Below are 23,295 nucleotides of genomic sequence, written 5' to 3'. Positions count from 1 at the left end.
CAGCACAGACTGGCACACAACAGGAGCTGGCTGAACCACACTGAACTTGGCTACAGGCCTACAGCAAGTGGGTGTCCCTACTGGCCCCGCAGGCCAGCCTTGCAGGGCTGGGGGAGCCGTCACGCCCCAGCACAGGAATTGCGGGCTTCAGAAGTGGTGAAAAGCTCTCTGGAACAAGCCCCTTCATGACACAAGGTCTGTCTGTTTCTAAGGCCATGGAACTCGAGCTCCCATCCCTCTGCCCACAACCCCAGAAGGTATCTTCCTGCTATTCTGGGAGGGCACCGACATGGCCCTGTTTGAATGAGACACTCTCCCTGATTTCTTCCCGGGGCTCTGCGACTGCAGGCACGTGCATTTTTACAGCTTCATTTGGTCTCCTACGGCCTCTGGGACGTGCTGGGGCTCAAGTGTGAGTGGCACACCTGGGGCACCACCAAGGCCTCAAGTCAGGCCAGCCCCCTTCCAGGGCACCTCCGCCGGCACCAGGAAGTCAATGGCCACTTTGATCTTTTTGGTAAAAGGGGACATACTCTTAGAGCCAGTTGCTGCTAAGCTAAGTCACTTCAGTCATGTCCGACTCTGTGTGACCCCGTAGACGGCAGCCCACCAGGCTCCCCCGTCCCTGGGATTCTCCAGGCAAGAACACTGGAGTGGGTTGCCTTTTCCTTCTCCAATGCATGAAAGTAAAAAGTGAAAGTGAAGTCGCTCAGTCATGTCTGACTCTTAGCGACCCCATGGACTGCAGCCTACCAGGCTCCTCCATCCATGGGATTTTCCAGGAAAGAGTACTGGAGTGGGGTGTCATTGCCTCAGTGGTCTTCATTAAAACACCATCTATTATAATCCCTCCAGAATAATTTGTTTCTAATTATTTCAGTGGTGATTAATGCCTCTGGTCTTGAAACTGTAACATCTCAACTTTTGATCAAAAGTCACGCTGCTCTAGAAAGAAATGTGATTTCCTCCTTTCCCGGTTTCAGGAGCCCTCTCTTCCACACTCCCAACTCCCCACCCCTCGTTCATTCTACCACCAGGTTGAAGATGTAGGCCCAGCATTTAGTGGGAGAAAACAATGATTCCCACAGATCTGGAAATAGCTTACATCCCAGGAGGGCAGGCAGCTGCAAGGCAGTTTCCACACAGAGCAGAGTGGTACTAATGCCCTCCGCAGGGCTGGGAAAGTGAAGCAGGTTTTTGGATAGGTCTCTAGTTAGGGTTCAGCTGTTTGCTGAGGGTGGGGGAGGGGAAGGGGCCCCAAATGTCCTCCAAGCCCGCCCTGCCTCAGCCAGGCTCTGGTTGCGGCTCTCAGGCCCCCTCACCCAGCTGGAGGAATGGATGCTTGGTCCTGCTCACTTCAGGAAGTCCAGGACGGTACCTGCGGCTTGTCCTTGGGCTGGCCCATCCATCACCTCCCTGGAGACAGGCTCATCTTTCTCAGCAGCACCTCTGGGTCAAGTGATGGGAGGCTGCTTGGAAGGAAGATGTCAAAGCATCCAGATACACTGCACCGGGGGTCTAACAGTGCTCGGACTTCTTTCCACTTTCCTTCTGGGGAACTTGTTTGCTGCCTTCAAAGTCTGGCACGTGGCATCTGTCTGGATGCCGGTTAGAGGAGGGTTACCCACAATGACTGGATTGAAAGCGCATCAGACTCCAATTGTGGGACAGCTTAGATGGTAAAGCATCTGCCTGCAGTGCAGGAGACCTGGGTTCAACCCCTAGGTTGGGACGATCCCCTGGAGAAGGAAAGGGCAACCCACTCCAGTACTCTTGCCTAGAAATATCTCATGGGTTGAGAAACCTGGTAGGCTACAGTCCATGGGGTCACAAAGAGTCAGACATGACTGAGCAACTTCACTTCAAAAATAACCTATCAATCAAAAAGCAAATCCAGGCTGAACAAGTGAAAATGTTAGGGGACCATCATCCCCTGGAATCTGCTTCCATCAGCGTGGTCACCCAGTGAGTGAGAATGAGGGCCCCATGGGACTTGTATCCCTCCCACGTCTCCAGAGCAGACACAGGGAAGCAATAGGCGGATCTCTTCTCCTGTGCTGGGAAGGATGGGGGAGGTGTGTGCCAGAGCACTCAGAGGTGGCAGCTGCAGAAGGGGGTAGGGGCGAGCAAACAGTTGGGGTCGGAGTCTCTTGGTTTAGTTCTATGTGGTCACTATCCCCACCAACCCTTGTTTCCAGTGCGCGCGCACACACACACACACACACACACACACACACACACACACACGGTTCAGGTCTATGCGGTCTCCATCCCCACCAACCCTTGTTTCCAGTGTGCACACACGTGGGCATGCACAAACACACACACGCTACCTTCCAAGTCAGCGTCCCTATAGTTCTCAGCTTGGAAGAACGAGCCTGCCCTGAGCCCTGGCTCTGGCCAGACCTGCTGGGGAGGGAGTGGCTGGCACCAGTCCAGGGCTTGCCCCAAAGGCTGGGTGCACACCAATTTGAAGCCACTGGATGCCAGCCGTGGGCAGAGGCCCTGTACATCCCCTTAGTCTCTCTTGTTCTCACTGCCCAGCTGATCAAGCTGGCTGTGGCAGAAAGTAGGCACTGCAGCCTTCTAATATCTTAGTGTCCAGAAGGCCAGGAGGCGTTATGCTTTATGGCTTGGCTAGGAGGGTGAAGGCCAGCTAAAGGTTCTACTTCCCTGGAAGCCATGCACAGTGGGCTGTGTGGGGGCAGTTTGCCAGAATGTGCGTCCACGTTCTCGGCCAAGGAGGGGCCAAGTGCTGAGCTGAGCTCCTTAGCATTCTTCACATCCATCTTTGGACATTCTTGCTGCTCCTGGGGAGCTTATAGCACTCAGGAAAACAAAACATCCATCTGGTCCTCAAATCCAGAGTGATCAGAAGCTCTGGCAAGGCATCCACACAGCATGGCTGCCATGGGGACTCAGGACCCCACCGTGTGTCCACCCGGTAACGGAGCTCTGAACTGGGGCTTAGGAGCCTGGACTCTGTCAGAGAGCCGGGGCCGAGCCGCTTAACCCCTCTGCACCTCTGCCCCTTCTTCTGTTACGCAGGGATCAGCACGGGAGAGGGCTGCTGGCGCAGGGGTCACTGCACAGAGGAACCAAGGCTGGGGCCCCAGACCCCCAAGGCCCAGCCGATCCCTCCTCACCTCTCCTCCTGCCCGGGGACACCCGTGACCACAGGTGTTGCCCTTTAGCGGTACAGGCTGCATTCAGGGTGTGACCACAAGGACCCTTTGAATAACGACAGCTTTATTCTAATTCACACCTGGACATATGGAGTCCAGACAACGCTATTCTGCCTGGCCAGACAGATAAATTAAATCCCAAAGTGCCTAGGGGAGCCTGGGGAGACACAACGGCCCCTGCTAGGCCCCAGGTCACGAAGGCCATGTGCAGATGGAGGTGAGGTTGCCAGATTTCCGTAGAAAGGCCCAAATCCAGATTGCCAGGTGAAATTTCCCATTTTTTAACTGTTAGCAATCAATTCTCAGACAAGGCAATGGCACCCCACTCCAGTACTCTTGCCTGGAAAACCCCATGGACAGAGGAGCCTGGTGGGCTGCAGTCCATGGGGTTGCTAAGAGTCGGACATGACTGAGCGACTTCCCTTTCACTTTTCACTTTCATGCATTGGAGAAGGAAATGGCAACCCACTCCAGTGTTCTTGCCTGGAGAATCCCAGGGATGGAGAAGCCTGGTGGGCTGCAGTCCATGGGGTCACTAAGAGTTAGACATGACTGAGCGACTTCCCTTTCACTTTTCACTTTCATGCAGTGGGGAAGGAAATGGCAACCCACTCCAGTGTTCTTGCCTGGAGAATCCCAGGGATGGAGAAGCCTGGTGGGCTGCAGTCCATGGGGTCACTAAGAGTTGGACATGACTGAGCGACTTCCCTTTCACTTTTCACTTTCATGCACTGGAGAAGGAAATGGCAACCCACTCCAGTGTTCTTGCCTGGAGAATCCCAGGGACGGGGGAGCCTGGTGGGCTGCCGTCTATGGGGTCACACAGAGTTGGACACCTCTGAAGTGACTTAGCAGCAGCAGCAATCAATTCTAAACTGTTCCCACCAGCGTACGGCCTTCGAGCATAGATATCAATGGAAGCAAAGGAGGAGCTTCCAGTTACTGAGACCAAAAGGAAACAAACACACTCCAGGTTCTCACTGGAAATTTTCATCAGAAAATCAGACAGGAGAAACCTTACAGCATTTGGAAGAAGGTTCTAGAACACTCATGGAAGGTTCTCAGGGGGTGACAATGGTATCCACCTTGAGTATGGGTCAAGGATATCAGATGAATGAATAAGGGAATAGCTAGCAGGGAACTTTCATTCACTTGAATGCTGTTGAACTCCCCTGCCCCGAGGCTCTGGGAGATGGCCTCCTTTCCTCAACCCAGGGCCCTGTGCTTTCCCTTCAAGCATCATCCAGCCCTCGCCCAAGGGCCCTGGGGACAGTGATGCTCTGTCTGCCCACAGCACCTCTGTGTCTGCCTGGGGACAGACTCCCAACCGCTGAGGAGGCTCTCTCAATGGCTGGTGACCAAGCCCACTGCAGGATGCATGGGTCCCCTTGGCATTCTTCCCTGCTTTGGGGGTTCTCGGGCCCTTCTAAATGGACCCTGTATGGGTTCACCAGCAGGTGTGGAGTTGGGAGAGAAAGTGAATTCAGCTGGTGAGACTGGGACCATCTGGTTGAACTGGGGCCCATGGTGAGAGGGCTGAGCCTCTTGAGTCACCTCCACTTCCTGGGCGGGATGGATGCGCAGGCACTGTACTCACCTTGGACCAGCTCCCAGTTTTCCACTCGTAGCAGCCGGAGTAGTCCTCACAGGGCTCCTCGGCTCTCGGCCTAGTGGACGCATCGCATTTTCCTTGGGAGTTGGTGCACGTCACAGTCCGTTTCTGTGTGCCTTTGCCACAGCTGGAAGAACACTGCAAGACACCACTCGGAGACTGAATCCAGTCCAATCCAGTCAGGTCCATCCACACCTGTTAAGTGCCTACCAGGTGCCAGCCCCAGCACTGAGGATACAAGGATGAGGATGCTATTTTCTGTCCTTGAAAAGCTCCTGGCCTTTTTGAGTCTTATGCACACGGTCCTACTCTGCTCCTCCCAGCTGGCCTCCAGGTCCTGTGCTTGGCCTGAGCCATTCGGGAGTAAAGGCACCAGTTCAGGGGTGGCGGGAGGGGAGGAGATGGAGAGCAAAGCCCCCAGCGACTCTCACAGAAGGTGCCTGCAAGCCCCTGGGTTTCATGTGAACGCCAAGAATGGTAACAGGGTCATGCTCCTTGTGCTATTTCACTTCCTGGGAAACAGGAAGAGATGGTGTGGGCAGGGGACCCAAACAGAGGAGTGCCGTGTGAATCCTCAGAGTTTCCCACACCCCTAGGCAGCAAGATCCATGGAAACAGGAACAGAGCTGGAGAGGCGACAAGGCACAGACGAGGCAGACCTGGGGGGGTGGTCTGGAGCCCAGTTGGGAGATTCCCAGCCCTGCCCTCTGGGCTGGAGATCGGCTGGTGCCTGGCTGACACGAGTGAATTCTTACTCATCTCAAAACAAAGCATGAGGGAACTCAAACCCTGGCTCTGTAACTACCTGGAGGGGTGGGAGGGGTGGGAGGTGGTGGGGAGGTTGAAGAGGGAGGGACACATGTATACCCGTGGCTGACTCAGGTGGACGGACGCCAGAGGCCAACGCTATATTGTGAAGCAATTCTCCTTCAGTTAAAAATAAACGAGTTTGGGGAAGAAAAAAACAAACCACAAAGCACGAGGAAGAGAGGACCCTTGACCCTGGGAGACACAACTGACTTGATCAGCAAGCAGAGGTGACCTGGTCGGGGAACCTGGGGAGCCCACCCTCTGGTCACCGTGTGGGGAAGCCCAGTCCCCACCACGGAGACAAAAACACAGCCGGCAGAGATGGTGGCCGAAGGCCGGGTTCTGTCCAATGCACAGACACGAAGAGACCTGGGAGATCTGGAGGGGACTCCCTCCCAACAGCTGGGTGGGGCTCCCACCAGCCGCAGACGCACGAGTGGAGCCCCAACAACTCTAACTTCGGTTCTCACACTTGCGTGATTGAGAGGGTACATAGTGGTTTTTCTTGAGCTACAACAAACGTGACTTTTCACAAGTTCCACTACGTCCACTGGAAAAATGCACATAAAGGACAAATGTCGTTCTTATATATTTGTTATTAATATTTATCTCAAAATGCTATCTAGTTTTATTTTCCCTATGAATTCAACCTAGCTCTCCATCTGAAGGTCCTATTCTTGTTTTCTTTATTTACTTTTTTGAGACGAATTTAAACTGGTTTGTTTTAGAAGAAATACACGTTTCACAGGTCATTATGGTATCATTGAGGGGCAGGGGGTTGGAAGAGCACTTGCATTTGATCTTGTGTGTGAGTTTTAAAGGGACTTCAGATACAAGGAGTCAGTCCCTGGCAGGCTTTACGCACAGGCCTCCTGGGGCAGGAGGCGTGGGGCCAGGGACCCTGTGTTAAAGGGCTCACCTTCAGACCAGTTCAGCAACTCCATTCTCACCATCTGCCTCATGGGCAGTTCCCTGGTACCAGCACCCACACCATCGGCTCTTTCTGCAACTAGGGGCCTACTCACCACTTCTGCTTGAGTTCCTGCTTTGTCTCTCTCTACTCTGCGTTCCTTGCCTCGTCCCTTGAATTTCAAACACTCAACACCAAGCCCACTTCTTGACCAAATCCTGGTCTGGCCCCTTTTGACCAGCAGCCTGTTGGTGGAAAAGCCTTTAGGGAGGGCACTGCTGCAGGCTGGGGTCACCCTGCAAAGGGACCTGGGAGGGTGATGTTCAGTTTCTCTCTTGGTTTCTGACCCAGGGGTGCGAAATCAGAAGTCAAAGACAGGAGACAGTTGCTACCTTTTGCTTCCTTTTAATATTTGTTCCTTATTCTGATGCAGTGGGGAAGAAGCTGGGGACTCCTGGTGCCAGTGGTCAACACTGCCAGCTGAATACAAGCAAGCCCAGCAATAAAAACTCACCCACTAGAAATTTAAACCCATTTGTTTCCAGAAGTGTTAGAGGGACTTCCATATGTGGTAAAGTGGTAAGGATACCAATTTTGTGAGCATCTCAGGGAGGAAGACTTGATTGTGCATCAAATGTTTAGAAAGAAGCATTTTGAGCCTTGGCTGAGGCAGAATTAGACTGATGGGTGTGGATACTATTTCAGGATTAGCATCAGGCAACACACAGATACAGAAACAGAGATGGAGAAATTTCTTTAAATCTTGCTCCAACTGTCTTACACTTTCCAAAATAGACCTCTTCAATACTATAATGATAGTTGATTATATCAGGCTTGTTTATTTTGGTTAGAGGCATTTTTTTCTTTTCCCTGTAAGAGTCCTATAGGTGGAAAATTTACGGTTTTGGTCTGATTAAAACATAAATCTTATTCGGATCAAGAAGCAGGTGATCAAGGTCCTAAGCTCATGGCAAGGGAGACTACACACTGCCCCTAGCTTTCCAATTACCCTCCCTAAAAGCCCACTGAATGTTAAACTTCTTAACCTAGGTACATGTAAAGAGAAAAAATTAAAAAAAATTTAAACTCTGTTCTTTCCCTAAAATATCTTAAAGGGTAGGCAAAAACCTCCCCTCTTTGAACAGGTACATGTCAGGATCTGACTAAAAAGTAAATTCAGTCACCCAAGGGCAGACTTTTCCTTCATTAAAAATGGGCTGAATACTTTCTTATTCAAAATAATTCCAACTGTTTGGCAATAAAAAGGAACTTTAAAAATACTTTCCACACTGAAGAGTGTCTTGGATTTAGCCCTTCTGACTTTCCTAGAACACGTCTGATGGAAGACCTCAGGGAAGCATGCCCTTTATTCAGCTATTTTTTTGGTTTGTTTGTTTTATAGCCAAACAATCAAAATCATTACTGCAAGTTCACTGCAAAGCCTTGAAGGATGATATTACCAAAGATAAGATATTTCCAGGATCAGTCTTCAAAGTTAAAACTTAAGGCTTAATTGAACCTCTTTCCAAAATGTTACATGGCATGAGATCCGTGACTCCAACTCACACACTAAAAGCTGTCTCTCCCAGCATCCACCTGCCTCTTGCAAAGGTAACTCCACCAAGACTGCTGTGGAGCTGAAGGGAAGTCTTTGAAAGCACTTTCCCAACCTAACCACCCTATAGTTACAGAGTGCGCAAAAGAGATGAAAAGGTATCTATTTGTCTACCCACCTACCTATCTCCTATCCATCCAACTATCCATCCTTCCATCTATATTTACAAGAGAATTCTCACAGCAAACAAACCAAACAGTACTGTGATATATATTATAAAAAATACACTATCCATGGTTTTTTGGCCATGTTGAAACATCAGATGGAATTTGACAGTATGTGACCCAGAACAAAGCTTTGAGCTGCTCCAGGGTCTGGTGAGGATATTCCTCGGGATGTGTCACAAACAGCACGGAGGGAAAGGGGCCATTCTGGGGTCCCTGCAGATAAGGCTCTGGGGCCTTGGTGATGGTCTCAGCACTGAGGGCAGCCCAGGCACCCACCTGTGACCACTCTGATGCTTCCCAGATGGACAGGCAGTCCTGGCCCTCGCAGCTCTGCACTGGTGATGGCCGGGGCACGGGGCAGTAGAGGGGCCGGGTGGCAACGTGTGTGCCGTTCTGCAGCTGGTACACGCAGGTCACTTCCCGGTGCTGGATGCCCTTCTCGCAGGTTGCTGAGCAGGGGCTCCACGGGCCTGCCACCCACCTGCCCAGAGAAAGACAAGACAGTGAGAGGACAAAGGGCCTTCCAGACAGATCACGGGATCGCAGGCCTGCTGTGGGAGGGAAGGAGGCAGACGCAGCTTTGCAGTTGTATTTGGTGACAATTCCAGACTATCAGAGCTGTCTGAGTGGTTCAGTGGTCTTCTCAGCACAGAAACCCTTCTGACCCCACTCCCCATGTCAGACTGTTACTGTCCCTACGTCACCATCCTGCTGTCTTAGGCCATCTTTGTTCAGGTGTGATGGACACGAAGCAGGCCACATCCCAGCAGAAGCTTTGGGTGACTCTGTGGCTTGTGTGTCTCTCTCTCTTTCTGCTCTCTCTTTCTCTCTCTGTTCTCTGTGAGAACAGCATGTCCAATACAGGGGCTGCCCCACCACTGGGCTCTGTCATACATGATGCTGCGGTATGCCACTGAGATTCTGGGGTCGTTCATCACTGCAGCAAAAGGTGACCGGCAGAGCCCTTGACAGAGGATGCCCTAGCCCCAGCTCAAATACAACAGGCCTCCCCACTTTCCAAAGGGTGGCAGGCCCTCTTGAGGAGGCAACTCAGGATGGCCAAAGTCTCTCTAGAGTGGCTAAGCTCCTGAGGCCACCAGCTGAAAGTGCTCAACTATGACTTTTTCCACATGCCTAACATTTCAATGATCCCAACTCTGTCAGGTCTCTGCTGCCCTTACAGTGCTGGAAAGGAGCCAGGCAGTTTAGGAATCATTTCTCAGGACACAAACAGGGCTTTGAATGTCCTTTCAGAGACTCTCTGTGCTGTGGTCCCTGGCATGCGTGTGTGCCGAGTCACTTCCATCATGTCTGACTCTTTCTGACTCTGTGGACTGTAGCCTGCCAGGCTCCTCTGTTCATGGGATTCTCCAGGCAAGAATACTGGAGTGGGTTGCCATTTCCTCCTGCAGGGGATCTTCCCAACCCAGGGATCGAACCCACATCTCCTCCATTGCAGGTGGGTTCTTCACCACCAGTGTCAGCTGGAAAGCCCTTGTGAGGCCCCAATAGTGGCAGTTCCAAGAGCTCATTGCTTGACAAAGCAGCGTTGCCTGGAGGATCAGTGCTGATAACCACTCAGTTCTCACAACAGTCAGACCCAGATCCCACCTGATGAGGCCATCCCCCTTGGAAACATCTAGGTGCTGGTGATGAGTCAGAGAATGAAACAAAGCCTGCCTCTGAATCTTGGGGATAGAAAGTAAACTGGTGAGCAATATACAACAGAATACAACATAATGTAATAGAGCGAATGAAAGCTGATTGAAGGTGAAAGTGTTGGCTGCTCAGTCATGTCGGACTCTTTGCGACCCCATGGACTGTAGCCTGCCGTATGACATGTTCTATACCACAGACACAGAGAGAATGTGCCACGCCGTAATAAGTGCTTCAGAGGAAAGCAAAGCAGCATGGGGCGGATGGGGCAAGGCGAGGGTTAGCACTATATTATCCAAGGTGGGGGATGGCCTGCCATGGGCAGCACCTGGGAGGAAGTGAGGCAGGAGCCCCGTGCTTTCTGGGAGAAGATGTAGGCAGAGCACACTGCAGGTGCAAAGGCCCTGGAGGCGGTGTGTGCTGGCAGGGCCGAGGGCAGCCAGGAGCAAGCATGGCCAGGGCGGGGGTGAGAAGGAGAGGGCAGGACCCGAGAGGCCGCAGGGGGAGGTCATGCCGGGCCTGGCGGGCTGCTGCCTCCTGCTTGAATAAGATGCAGTCTGGGGGTGTTTAGAGAGAGGAGGGCACGCCCCTCCAGGGCCACCCTGGCTCCGTGCGGCAGTGAGCCTACAGTGGGTGGAGGCTGCAGGGAGGGCATGGAGGAGGCCACTGCAGTGGTCCAGGTGGGAGACAAGGGTGGCCTGGACCAGATGGGGCGCTGGAAGATGTTGGACTAAGTTTTGAGCAGATGGGACTACCCGGTTCCATCCCGACATGGTTCCTCCTCATCCTTTAGGGCAAGCTCAGGCCACCTCATCTAGAGCTCATTCCAGACCCCTTGGCAGAGCTCACCACTCTGTCCTTCACAGCCCATGGACTAACTGCAGTGATGCTCCTCTCATCAGACCCCTTGCTCATGCTATGAAGATGGAGACGCAGTGCCAGGCTTGGGGGTGAGGATAAGCAGCACACCCCCTGCAGACTGCTTATGGCAGTGCCTGGCACACTGCCTTATAACGGAACCAGTAGTGTCATTATTCTGTGTCTCCTTGGTGGGAGATGAAGACTTCACAGATGACATGCAGCCTTGCTCCCATTTCAGTGCCTGACAACTGCTTGAACACTTCTGAAAGACATGAACCAACTTCTACCCATTTCTCCTAGTCCTGGTCTTTAGAGTATAAGAATTCCTCCTCAAATATCTGAAGATAGGTCTTTGGTTCCCCCTTTAAGTTTTCTCTTCTCTTGATCAAAATAATGTACAGATTCTCAATCTGTTGTAAGTCTCAAATCAGTCACTGCTGTTCTTAAAATGATTGATATGTCACGGATAGAATGGTCCAGATGTGACCTGAAAGTGGCGAGAGAATGTGCAGGTTTTCTCTTTAAGTGGGGACTTGCTTTCATGAATGCACCCCAACTCTGCGCCATTTCCTTTCTTTCTTAAAGCAACCACACTAACCTCTGCTAGCACCTATTACGTTTTTCTCTCAAGAACTGACTCTCAGCTCCCGGGAGCCAGCACGGGAGATCCCACCCATGACAAGGTCATGCGGAAAGACCTGACGGGCAAGGTGGATTAGGACTCGAGGGATCCCCTGGACCTGCTCGAGCATCTACCCCCAAAACAGAATTTGTCTGTCTTACTATCTTATGCTTTTTGCCAAACTCTTCTGATATTAATGGGGGCTGTCCCTGACCACCTTTCTCTGAAGGAAATCAACTTAGAACTCTAGTTAATAAGTCTCCTGGGCATGATAAGAGTATTTCAATTCAAACCCCTTTGATAGCTTTCTAACTTGCCTGATAGGTTTATCCAGATGCTTACAACTACGCATGTGATTGTTTACAGCCTCCCAACCACAAGAGGCATGGGGACCTTAAAACACTCTAGGAATGTAGAGCCTTTTGAGGAGTTAAAAATTATTAGGATAGAACTGGTTAAGGGTTTCACTGTTGAGCCAATACTTGCCACCAAGTTTTCATATCTTTTGTTGTGTACCTGGGAGTGCATTAATTAATATAGTTGATATATAGAAATATAAGTAAGCAGCCTTGATATTTACATTAAACCTTGAGTTAATAAATTCCTTCCTTGTTATAGCGCACCACACCTTTGCCCTATAGGAATGCAACTTTATCCAGTGCTTTCAGGGAGTGGCGCTAGACTTTAGAAGAATCACCTTTAGAGAAAATAAGTTTTCTGGTTAACTAACCTTTATCAGAAAGAAGGGTCATAAAATGTTATTAGGCCTCCTGGCCAGAAGATGATGTAAATCACGTAAAACTTTTGCATATGGAAAGGTATGCAGAAAGAAAGCCTGGTCTCGATAAGGGTCAGGACTGATGATTGTGACTCTGCATCTTCCATTATTCTCTATGTGCAGCTCAAGGTATGTAAGCTCCCCTGGAAAATAAAGTTTTGGGGCCTTGCTCACTGAAGCTTGGTCTCACTGTGTCTTTCTTTCTCTTTATTTTCAGGCTGACTCCCTGGAGCATAGGGGCCCTCTGAGTTCACTTTCCTGCCCGGGCTTCTAAGACCCACGTGCGAGGGAGCCCAAGGCGGGGCACCTTCCACTATTCAAGAGGGCATCTGTGGCCTACGTGAACAGAGCAAGTCTCTTGTCTGAGGCTTTATTGGCTTTCTGCATAAACCAAGGAATATCAGCCTCTTTCTCTCCTCTGTTTTCTTAACTGCAACATTCTTTCTTTATCTCTCTCTATATCTATATCTCTCTCTCGCCTCACTGTCCACGCTTCGGATACCCTGGATCCAACTGGGACTGGGCCCTGGTACACAGCCAAATCTCCTTCGTCCTGACCTTTTGCAATTAACTTTGCAAATATAAATGTTAGGTTTTAGGTGAAGACCTAGGTTTTAGGTTGAGGTCAGGTTGTTGTGCTGACCTGTGAAATGGCTTAGAATCCTGCTGCTGCCTTTTGTATTTGCTGTGCTTCCCAGGGCTGAGCCCAGGGAAGCACAACACATCCACACTGTGGGATACTCATGGGATACGCAAACACTGCCGTGTCATACTCATGGGGCTATCATTGCCCTCGGCATGCATGCCACTGCCATGGGTGCCAGCTTCTCCACTTCTGGGCACATAATCAGAGCATGTGCTCTAGGGAATGTGGGTACCAACTCTGTTCACACAAAGGTCACATCCAGGAGACAGGGAACTGCTAGCAGGGCTCAGCAGTCCAAGCCCACCACTGGCTACAAAAGTCAGGTCTGTGGGGGTCAGATTCCTGTAGAGCTGGGAGGGACTGCCAGCCCCTCAGGTCTTTCTCTCCTTTACCTCTGGTGTCTGTTGTGTGCTATGCTTAGTCGCTCAGTCATGTCCAACTCTTGTGACCCCATGGACTCCTACCAGACTCCTCTGTCCATGGGGATTCTCCAGGCAAGAATACTGGAGTGGGTTGCCATGCCCTCCTCCAGGGGATCTTCCCACCCAGGACTGAACCCAGGTCAGTGTTTGATCAGAATCTTTACCATCTGAGCCACCAGAAGCTCGTACTTTTCAAAAGGATGACAGGATGGAAAAGAGCTCATGTACCCCTTGTCCTCTTTCCAGAAGAATCCTAAGATCCATCCCTGCCTGAAACATGTGCCAAGCCACTGACAGAAGGGCTCTGTGTCGTGGGCATACCTGCTAAGGGTTATTGGAACTATTTTTCAGCTGGACCTTCTTGCTCTTGAACTTAAGAAATACCTTGGTGAGGAATGGGGATGAAAAGTGGCCTCCCTAAGACTTTGCTTTTGGTGACAGAAAGAAACCACTTCTGCTGAAGGGCTCAGCTGCACGAGGCCCACGTGGGACAGGAGATGACATCACATGCCTGGACATCACAGTCAAGTCCCATCGATTCCAAGTCTATTAACTGGAGAAGGGCCAACAGTTCCACACAACAATATGTACCACAATTACAATGCAAACCTGAGCTTTTTTCACTCATATCCTCTAAAAATCTTAACAGCGACATTCACTAGCCGAGTTTGAGTTAGTAGTTCTTCTTAAAAGCAATAAAACTGTAATTCTTGATGAAGCCACCATACTACTTCCATAATTCAGGTTCCTCCCCCATTCCCACAGGGTCAGGTCAGCCTCTCCTGTCCAGCCAACACAGACACATCTCCTTTGTACGAGTGCCAAGTTCAATCATTCTAATCAGGTAGTTTTCCGCCTTTATCTGTGGTTTCACTTTCCCCAGTTTACTAGCAGTCAACTGCAATCTGAAGACATTAAGTGGAAAATTCCAGAAATAAATCATAAGTTTAAACTGTGCGCTGTTCTGAGCAGTGGGATGAAATCTCCCACCATCCCAATCAGTCCCACCTGGGATGTGAACCATTCCTTTGCCTAGCTTATCCACACTGTATAGGCTCCCTGCCGCTTAGTACAGGAAATACATAGTATGTAAATACCTGCAGGGTTCAGTACTATCCTGGGTTTCGGGCATCTACTGAGGGCTTGGGGTGTATGGCCCATGGATGAGGGGGGACTACTAGATTTTGGACAGCTCTGTTACTACCTGACACCCTGTTTTTTGTTTTGTTTTATTTTGTTTTGTTGCTGCCGCAAACTGCTATAAACTTAAGGGCACCCCAAAATACAGACTGATTATCTTGCACTTCTGGAGGTAGAAAAACTGATGTGGATCTCAAGGGGCTAAAATCAAGGTGCTGCATGGCTGGTTCCTTCTGGAGACTCGAGGAAGACTGGGCTTCCTTGCCTTTCCCAGCTTCTACATGCTGCCCTGAGTCCCTGGCTGGTGGCACCTTCTTCTGTCTTCAAAGCCAGCAAATCAGGTAGAACTCCTCTCGCACTATGTCACTCCAACCTTCTCTTCTGCATCCCTCTTCTGTTTTAGGACCCTTGTGATTACACTGGACCCACTCAGATAATTCAGGAAAAACAAGCTGACTGGAAACCTGTATTAATTTGCTAGAGCTGCTGCGAAGAAGTAACACAAGCTGGGTGGCTTAAAACAGTTCAGTTCAGTCGCTCAGTGGTGTCTGACTCTTTGCGACCCCATGGACTGCAGCACGCCAGGCCTCCCTGTCCATCACAGACTCCGGGAGCTTGCTCAAACTCATGTCCATCGAGTTGGTGATGCCATCCAACCATCTCTCCCTCTGTCATCCCCTTCTCCTCCTGCCTTTTATCTTTCCCACTATCAGGGTCTTTTCCAATGAGTCAGTTCTTATCATCAGGTGGCCAAAGTATGGGAACCTCAGTTTCAGCATCAGTCCTTCCAATGAATATTCAGGACTGATTTCCTTTAGCATTGACGGGTTGGATCTCCTTGCAGTCCAAGGGACTCTCAAGAGTCTTCTCCAACACCACAGTTCAAAAGAATCAATTATTTGGCACTCAGCTTTCTTTATAGTTCAACTCTCACATCCACACATGACTGCTGGAAAAACCATAGCTTTGACTAGACGGATCTTTGTCACCCAAGTAATGTCTGTTTTTTAATATGCTGTCTAGGTTTGTCCTAGCTTTTCTTCCAAGGAGCAAGCATGGCTGCAGTCACCATCTGCGATGATTTTGCTGCTGCTACTGCTGTTGAGTCGCTTCAGTCATGTCCGACTCTGTGTGACCCCATAAACGTCAGCCCACCAGGCTTCCCCGTCCCTGGGCTTCTCCAGGCAAGAACACTGGAGTGGGTTGCCATTTCCTTCTCCAATGCATGACAGTGAAAAGTGAAAGTGAAGTTGCTCAGTCGTGTCTGACTCTTCGCGACCCCATGGACCGTAGCCTACCAGGCTCTTCTGTCCATGGGATTTTCCAGGCAAGAGTACTGGAGTGGGGTGCCATTGCCCCCCAAAATAAAGTCTCTCACTGTTTCCATTGTTTTCCCATTTATTTGCCATGAAGTGATGGGCCCAGATGCCATCTTTGTTTTCTGAATGTTGAGTTTTAAGCCAGCTTTTCACTCTCCCCTTTCACTTTCATCAAGAAGCTCTTCATTTCCTCTTTGCTTTCTGCCATAAGGGTGGTGTCATCTGCCTATCTGAGGTTATTGATTTTTCTCCTGGTGGCAATCTTGATTCCAGCTTGTGCTTCATCTAGCCTGGCATTTCTCATGATATATTCTTCATATAAGTTAAATAAACAGGGTGACAATATACAGCCTTGATGTACTCCTTTCCCAATTTGGAACCAGTCTGTTGTTCCATGTCCAGTTCTAACTGTTGCTTCTTGACCTGCATACAGATTTTGCAGGAGGCAGGTACGGTGGTCTGGCATTCCCATTTCTTTAAGTTTGGCATTCCCAAACTCTTCCACAGTTTGTTGTGATCCACACAGTCAAAGACTTTGGCATAGTCAATAAAGCAGAAGTAGATGTTTTTCTGAAACTCTCTTGCTTTTTCTATTACCCAATGAATGTTGGAAATTTGATCTCTGGTTCCTCTGCCTTTTCTAAATCCAGCTTGAACATCTGGAAGTTCTTAGTTCACGTACTGTTGAAGCCTTGCTTGGAGAATTTTGAGCATTTCTTTGCTAGTGTGTGAGATGACTGCAATTGTGTGGTAGTTTGAACATTCTTTGGCATTGTCTTTCTTTAGGATTGGAATGAAAACTGACCTTTTCCAGTCTTGTGGTCACTGCAGACAGAATGAAAATCACAAGCACAGAAAAGTAACCAAAATGACCACATGGACCACAGCCTTGTCTAATCAAGGAAACTATGAGCCGTGCCATGTAGGGCCACCCAAGACAGATGGATCAAAATGGAGAGTTCTGACAAAAACGTGGTTCACTGGAGAAGGGAATGGAAGCACCTCAGTATTCTTGCTTTGAGAATCCCATGAACAGAATGAAAAGGCAAAAAGATAGGACACCGAAAGATGAACACCCCAGGTTGGTACGTGCCCAATATGCTACTGGAGATCAGTGGAGAAATAACTCCAGAAAGAATGAAGAGACGGAGCCAAAGTGAAAACAACGTCCAGTTATGGATGTGACTGGTGATGGAAGTAAAGTCCAATGCTGCAAAGAACACTATTGCATAGGAACCTGGAATGTTAGGTCCACGAATCAAGGTAAATTGGAAGTGACCAAACAGGAGATGGCAAGAGTGAACATCGACATTTTAGGAATCAGTGAACAAAAATGGACTGGAATGGGTGAATTTAACTCAGATGACCATTATATCTACTGTGGGCAAGAATCCCTTTGAAAAAAATGGAGTAACCCTCATAGTCAACAAAAGAGTCCAAAATACAGTACTGGATGCAATCTCAAAAATGACAGAATGATCTCTGTTCATTTCTAAGGCAGACCATTCAATATCACAGTAATCCAAGTCTATGCTCCAATCCACTAATGCTGAAGAAGCTGAAGTTGAATGGTTAAACGAACCTACAAGACCTTCTAGAACTAACACCAAAAAAAGATGTCTTTTTCATCATAGGGGACTGGAATGCAAAACTAGGAAGTCAAGAGATACCTGGAGTAACAGGCAAGTTTGGCCTTGGAGTACAAAAATGAAGCAGGGCAAAGGCTGCGAAGAGAATGCATGGGTCATAGTAAATACCCTCTTCCAACAACATAAGAGAAGACTCTACACATGGACATCACCAGATGGTCAACACCAAAATCAGATTGATTCTATTCTTTGTAGCCAATATGGAAATGCCCTGTGCAGTCAAGCAAAAACAGGACGGGGAGCTGACTGTGGCTCAGATCATGAAATTCAGACTTAAAGAAATTAGGGAAAACCACTAGACCATTCAGGTATAAGCTAAATCAAATCCCTTATAATTATACAGTGGAAGTGACAAAAATAAATTCAATGGATTAGATTTGACAGACAGAGTGCCTCAAAAACTATGGATTGAGGTTCATGACATTGTACAGGAAGCAGTGACCAAGACTATTCCCAAGAAAAAGAAATGCAAAAAGGCAAAGTGGTTGTCTGAAGAGGCCTTACAAATAGCTGAGAAAAGAAGAGAAGTGAAAGGCAAAGGAGAAAAGGAAAGATATACCCATCTGAATGTAGAGTTCTAAAGAGAAGCACAGAGAGATAAGAGAGCCTTCCTAAGTCATCAACACAAAGGAATAGAGGAAAGCTATAGAAAGGGCAAGACCAGAGATCTTCTTCAAGAAAATTAGAGATACCAAGGGAACATTTCATGCAAAGATGGGCTCGATAAAGGACAGAAACGGTATGGACCTAACAGAAGCAGAAGATATTAAGAAGAGGTGGAAAGAATACACAGAAGAACTCTACAAAAAAAGATCTTCATGACCGAGATAACCATGATGGTGTGATCACTCACCTAGAGCCAGACATCCTGGAATGCAAAGTCAAGTGGGCCTTAGGAAGCATCACTATGAACAAAGCTAGTGGAGGTGATGGAATTCCAGTTGAGCTATTTAAAATCCTAAAAGATGATGCTGTAAAAGTGCTGCACTCAATATGCCAGCAAATTTGGAAAACTCAGCAGTGGCCACAGGACTGGAAAAGTTCAGTTTTCATTTCAATCCCAAAGAAAGGCTTAAAACAACAAGAATTTATTCTTACAGCTCTAGCGGCTGGAAGTAAAAAAATTAAAGTGATGGCAGGGTGGTTTCCTTCTGAGGATTCTGAGGAGTCTGTTCCATGCCTGTCTCCCAGGTTCTGGTAACTCTATTTGGGGGAGACCTATAACAACCTAATTCCACCTGCAGCCCTAACTTTCCTTTGACATGTAACCTAACATTTTCATGAGTTCCAGGGATTAGGATGTAGACATCTTTGATGGTCACTAAGTATACATCACATTAACAGTTCTGAGAAATTTATCTTCTATTCAAAATTCAGTTTCTATTCAAGTCTTAAGACTTAAACTAGGTAAAGATCTCATGCAATCTGCTGAAATGTGACTGTCTCACAAAGAGACAATGGCATCTTCAGGATCACATTCTACTAACACAGTTATTCTAGGTTGAATATAAAGTGAATCTCCAACATGGATAACCAAAAAGAACACATTTGTGGGTCATTCATTTTCAGCAACTTCAAAGCGTGAAAAAGTGTGAGCTGTTGTATTTCAACATAACAAGCGTTTAAGATAGCAAGTGGTTTGTCTGTGGGGTCAGTTTTATCCATCTCCAAAATGGGTCAGTAGTAAGGATCTGGCATTGACTGAGCACCTAGTCTGTGCCTGTCTCTGAGCCAGGAAAGTTCTTTACAATAGCTAAATTAATTGAGGTAAGGTGCCTGTATGTGTTTGCCTGAGCATCTGTCGTAGAGACATGCAAATTCCAAACACAGAATCAAATATCCTACAGGTAAAATACCACAGCATAAAAAGGATGTGAAACAGCTCCGAAGCTCCAGGAAGCTGCAGGGAGGTTAAAGAGATTTTGGCTACTGGATGGCTACTTTGTCCAACCTCATCCCCTCTGTCCTCCAGACACATGGGTGTCAACTTCATGCCAATCCCTGAACCAAGGGCCCAGGCACTCAGCTCAGCGTCCCCACCTTCACAAAGCTCAGTCAAGCGTGTGGTCCTTGGGGGAGAGGGAAACATAAAAACAGGCAGTGTCATCACTATCTGATAAGTGCAGTGGACGAAATGGAGCTTGAGCTGGGTCGTGAAGGTCAAAATGAAGTTGGTCAAGCAAAGAAACAGGGCTCAGGGCTCTGAGAGCGAGCACCTACCCATGAAACGTTGAGGAGCAACTGTGAGTTTGGGATGACCAATCCTAAAGGATACTTCAGGGTGGGCAGGAGGAAAGCTGCCTTGGGGGTCTCCGGTGATCGTGTACCCTGGGGCAAGATGATGGGTTTCACCAAGGCAGCAGAGAAATGGGAAACAGGCATGCTGATACAAGCCTATGAAAAGGTGGAGCTGACAGGGCTGTGGGTACATGGGGTCATGGAGAGAAAGGAGGCAAGAGTCAAGCTCAGGATTATGACTGGTCGAGAGGATGCTGCTGGTGCCTCCACTGCGAGGGAAGAACACAGGGAGGGGAGTTGACCTGGGGGCGGAAGGGGGTTATTAGTTTCAGGTGGCCGCTAGGCCACTCAGTGGCGCTGGGAAGGGTCTGCAGGTGTGGTTCTGGAGGTCAAGGGTGCCATCTGATGGGAGACACAGGGTTGGAAGTCTAAGGCAATAAAGTCCTGGTATACAGCAAGGGTAAGAACGACTAACGACTCATCCGGGGAGCTTACACTGGAGGACAGAGGGCAGGGCTTGGGGAGTGCAAGCACCTGGGGTTGGACTCAGTCATGGAAGGTTCTGAGGAGTGGGAGAAGAGGTGATGAGCAAGGCAAGTGAGGGCAAGTGGACAGTGCAAGAGGCACCAAGAAGGGCCTGGCTGGATGAGGCTAAAGAGCATCCCTGGATTTAGCCAGGAGGCGGCAAAGCTGATTGGGGGGAGGACTGGGGAGACCAGTCGCCAGCATCGTAAGTGCAGAATGGATGAGGATGAAGAGGAGATGCTGGCACTCTTAGCAGATTTGGTTTGATGCCTACAGAGTGGGATCCACAAACCCTCAATGCTGGGGTGACACTCCACCTTTGGAAACTAGACCTAGAGGTCAGCAAGATGTCCCATGACTTGGGAGCCTCTGGTCAAGCAAGCTGTATATGGGCGAGAAGATGAGTGAGGGTGTGAGAGGGGACACCTACATGAGAAGGGGATGCTGAGAACAGCCGAGGGCTGCGAGCAGTGGCTCACGGAGCCACCTGTCTGGACCTGTGGGCCACCCTGCCCACTGGCAGTGCCTCGTGGAAAGTCATCTGGGCCAAACGGCAGAGCAGATGACTTGTTGGAGACCTGGGTCGTGTCTGAGAAGCTGGAGGCCAGCTGGGGAGGGCCTGGTGTGGAGAGCATCGTGAGGAGAAGACTGTGTAGCCCACCAGGCTCCTCTGTCCACAGGACTTCCCAGATAAGAATGTGTTGTACTTAGTTGCTCAGTCACGACCAACTATTTGCGACCCCATGGACTGTACAGTCCACAGAGTTCTCCAGGTCAGAATATTGCAGTGGGTAGCCTTTCCCTTCTTCAGGGGATCTTCCCAACCCAGGGACTGAACCCAGGTCTCCTGCACTGCCGCTGGATTCTTTACCATCTGAGCCACCAGGGAAGTCCAAGAATACTGGAATGGGTAGCCTATCCCTTCTCTGGGGGATCTTCCTGACCCAGGAATTGAACCAGGGTCTCCTGAATTGCAGGCAGATTCTTTGTCATGGAGCCACCCGGGAAGCCCTGCCCAGGCCATTTACACTGCCATCTTGCCTTCGACCAACCAGAATGCCCAGAGGAAGGCAGCTCAGGGCCTGCTGGGCTTGCTTCACAGACGGAGGAACCAACTCAGAGAGACAGCAACACTGGCCCAAAGCCCACCAGTTATTAAGTGGGTGAGTCCTCTGTGCCCCGACCCAGGGACTCCCTTTTTGTATTTACACACTCGGGCTCTGGTTAGGGGACACCTGACCGATTTCATCAGGATGCCCCAAGGGTGAAAGATGCCCACTTACTAGAGCCAGACATTCTCAAAGTCTCAGCAGGTCGCGTTCAGGATCCTGGGATCAGACGGGCCTGGCCTTGAGTATTCCTTCCACCAGCTTGCCAGCTGTGTGACCTTGGACAAGTCAGTACTCAAGCCTCTGCCAGGAGGTCAGCCCAGGCCTGGCGCTCTGAGGGCCTGATAAATATCAGCTGCTATTACTGCTAGAACTATTATTCTCGGTCTAGACATCTGTCTTATTCAGAGGAACTGCTGTTCCTCAAAGCCCTCTGGAATGGCTCGTCTATGTGGGCATTTGGAACCAAAACAAACTCATTTGAATTTTTAGAAAATTTTCAATAAATCTGTATGATTCAGATGACAGGAATATGAAGAACCTGCTTGAGTGCTGAGTCCTGTAACTCGGTGTGCTTTTTTTTCTCCCCGCTCTGAGCCCCTCTCATCCATAAAGCAGGACTGGATGCTGACCTCACAGCAGGTAAAGGCCCCAGGGGGATGCCCACAGGAGAGCCCCAGGGACGGACATCTCCTCCCTCTCCCTCTGGGGCAGGGCTGCTGCATGCGGGACTGTGAGTGTCCGGCCAAGGTCAGGCCAGCAGAGTTCTGCCTTCCGCGGATGACGGCTCTCCCAGGACACCCAGGCTGTGCTCACCACGTGCACCGCCGGCCTGGGCTGAGCAGACGTGGCAGAGGCCGCTGGCCTGGAGCCGGACCTTCTGGGCCTCATCCCAGAAACACCACGGAGGACGCAGCAGCGGCAGACGCCGCGTCGGCCCGGGTCACTCTCACAGCTCAGGGCCGGCTACAGCCAGCAGCTCTGTTATGAGAACAATCAAAACATGCCTTTAACATGTGCCATTTAAAGTCTCCGAAGATATGTGGCTGCTTTTATTGAGCAGATGTCCGTGAGAGGAGCGGGGCTGGAGGGGGCAGCACGACCAGGACTTAACAGGCTGGGCTGCGAGGTCCTCCCAAGGGATGGAGGGGGACACCTCACAGCTGCACACGAAGTTTCAACGCAGCATTTCTCCATTTAAAACTTGAGAATTATGGGTTCTCGTATATATTTCCTTGAAAAGGAATTACTATCCACATATTTGTTTTTTTACAGGAGGAAATGAGAGCCTGCAGTGGGTGACTGGGAGAGAATACCCGGGCCTGTGCACGTAAGCTTCTGCTAGAGGACATTAGTCCTCCCTGAAAACCAGGCTGGGTCAGTCTGAGAACTTGCCAGGCTTCCCTGAAAAGGTTCTTGAGTCAGTGTGGTTAGTTCTCATGTGCCAGGGAAAGGAAGAGAAAGGAAGGAGGAAGAGAGCGGGAGGGAGGGAGGGGCAAGGAAGGAAGAGGGGGCAGGGAAGGGGGGAGGGAGGAGGCAGGAAAGGGGGGAGGGAGGGAGGGAGGGGCAAGGAAGGAAGGGAGGGAGGGGGCAGGGAAGGGGGGAGGGAGGAGGCAGGGAAGGGGGGGCAGGAAAGGGGGGAGGGAGGGAGGGAGGGGCAAGGAAGGAAGGGAGGGAGGGGGCAGGGAAGGGGGGAGGGAGGGAGGGAGGGGCAAGGAAGGAAGGGAGGGAGGGGGCAGGGAAGGGGGGAGGGAGGGAGGGAGGGGGCAGGGAAGGGGGGAGGGAGGGAGGGGCCAGGGAAGGAAGGCTTTGCTAAAATACAACTTAAGGGAACATGTTCCAAGAGTGGTTTCTCTAGATATTGTACCAGCTAACCATTTTGGGAGCTTCCTATGTACCAGGCAATGTTCTGAGCACTTAACATGATTAGAATTATTTGATCCCTGTAACAATCCTACGGAGAGCCATTCTACAGATGAGGAAATCAAGGCACGGAGAGCTTAAGTGGCTTGCCCAAGGTCATACATTAGC

General features: G+C 49.8%; 1 protein-coding gene across 4 annotated transcripts in view; it reads right to left on the bottom strand.

Moving 5' to 3' along the window:
• The window catches only part of ADAMTS17 (ADAM metallopeptidase with thrombospondin type 1 motif 17), a 392,113-nt gene that overhangs the window by 16,310 nt on the left and 352,508 nt on the right, over positions 1-23,295 (bottom strand). For all 4 annotated transcript variants that reach the window (XM_042235032.1, XM_042235035.1, XM_042235033.1 and 1 more), the window contains 2 exons: positions 8,576-8,780; positions 4,783-4,935 (listed from right to left, as the gene is read on the bottom strand). In XM_042235032.1, coding sequence (XP_042090966.1) covers positions 4,783-4,935; positions 8,576-8,780 — 358 coding nt within the window. The remainder of the gene's footprint in view (positions 1-4,782; positions 4,936-8,575; positions 8,781-23,295) is intronic.

Source organism: Ovis aries, chromosome 18, assembly GCF_016772045.2.
Source record: "Ovis aries strain OAR_USU_Benz2616 breed Rambouillet chromosome 18, ARS-UI_Ramb_v3.0, whole genome shotgun sequence".
Taxonomy (NCBI): domain Eukaryota; kingdom Metazoa; phylum Chordata; class Mammalia; order Artiodactyla; family Bovidae; genus Ovis; species Ovis aries.
The sequence above is the reverse complement of the archived record's forward strand: the minus strand, read 5'-3'. Positions and strand labels throughout refer to the sequence as shown.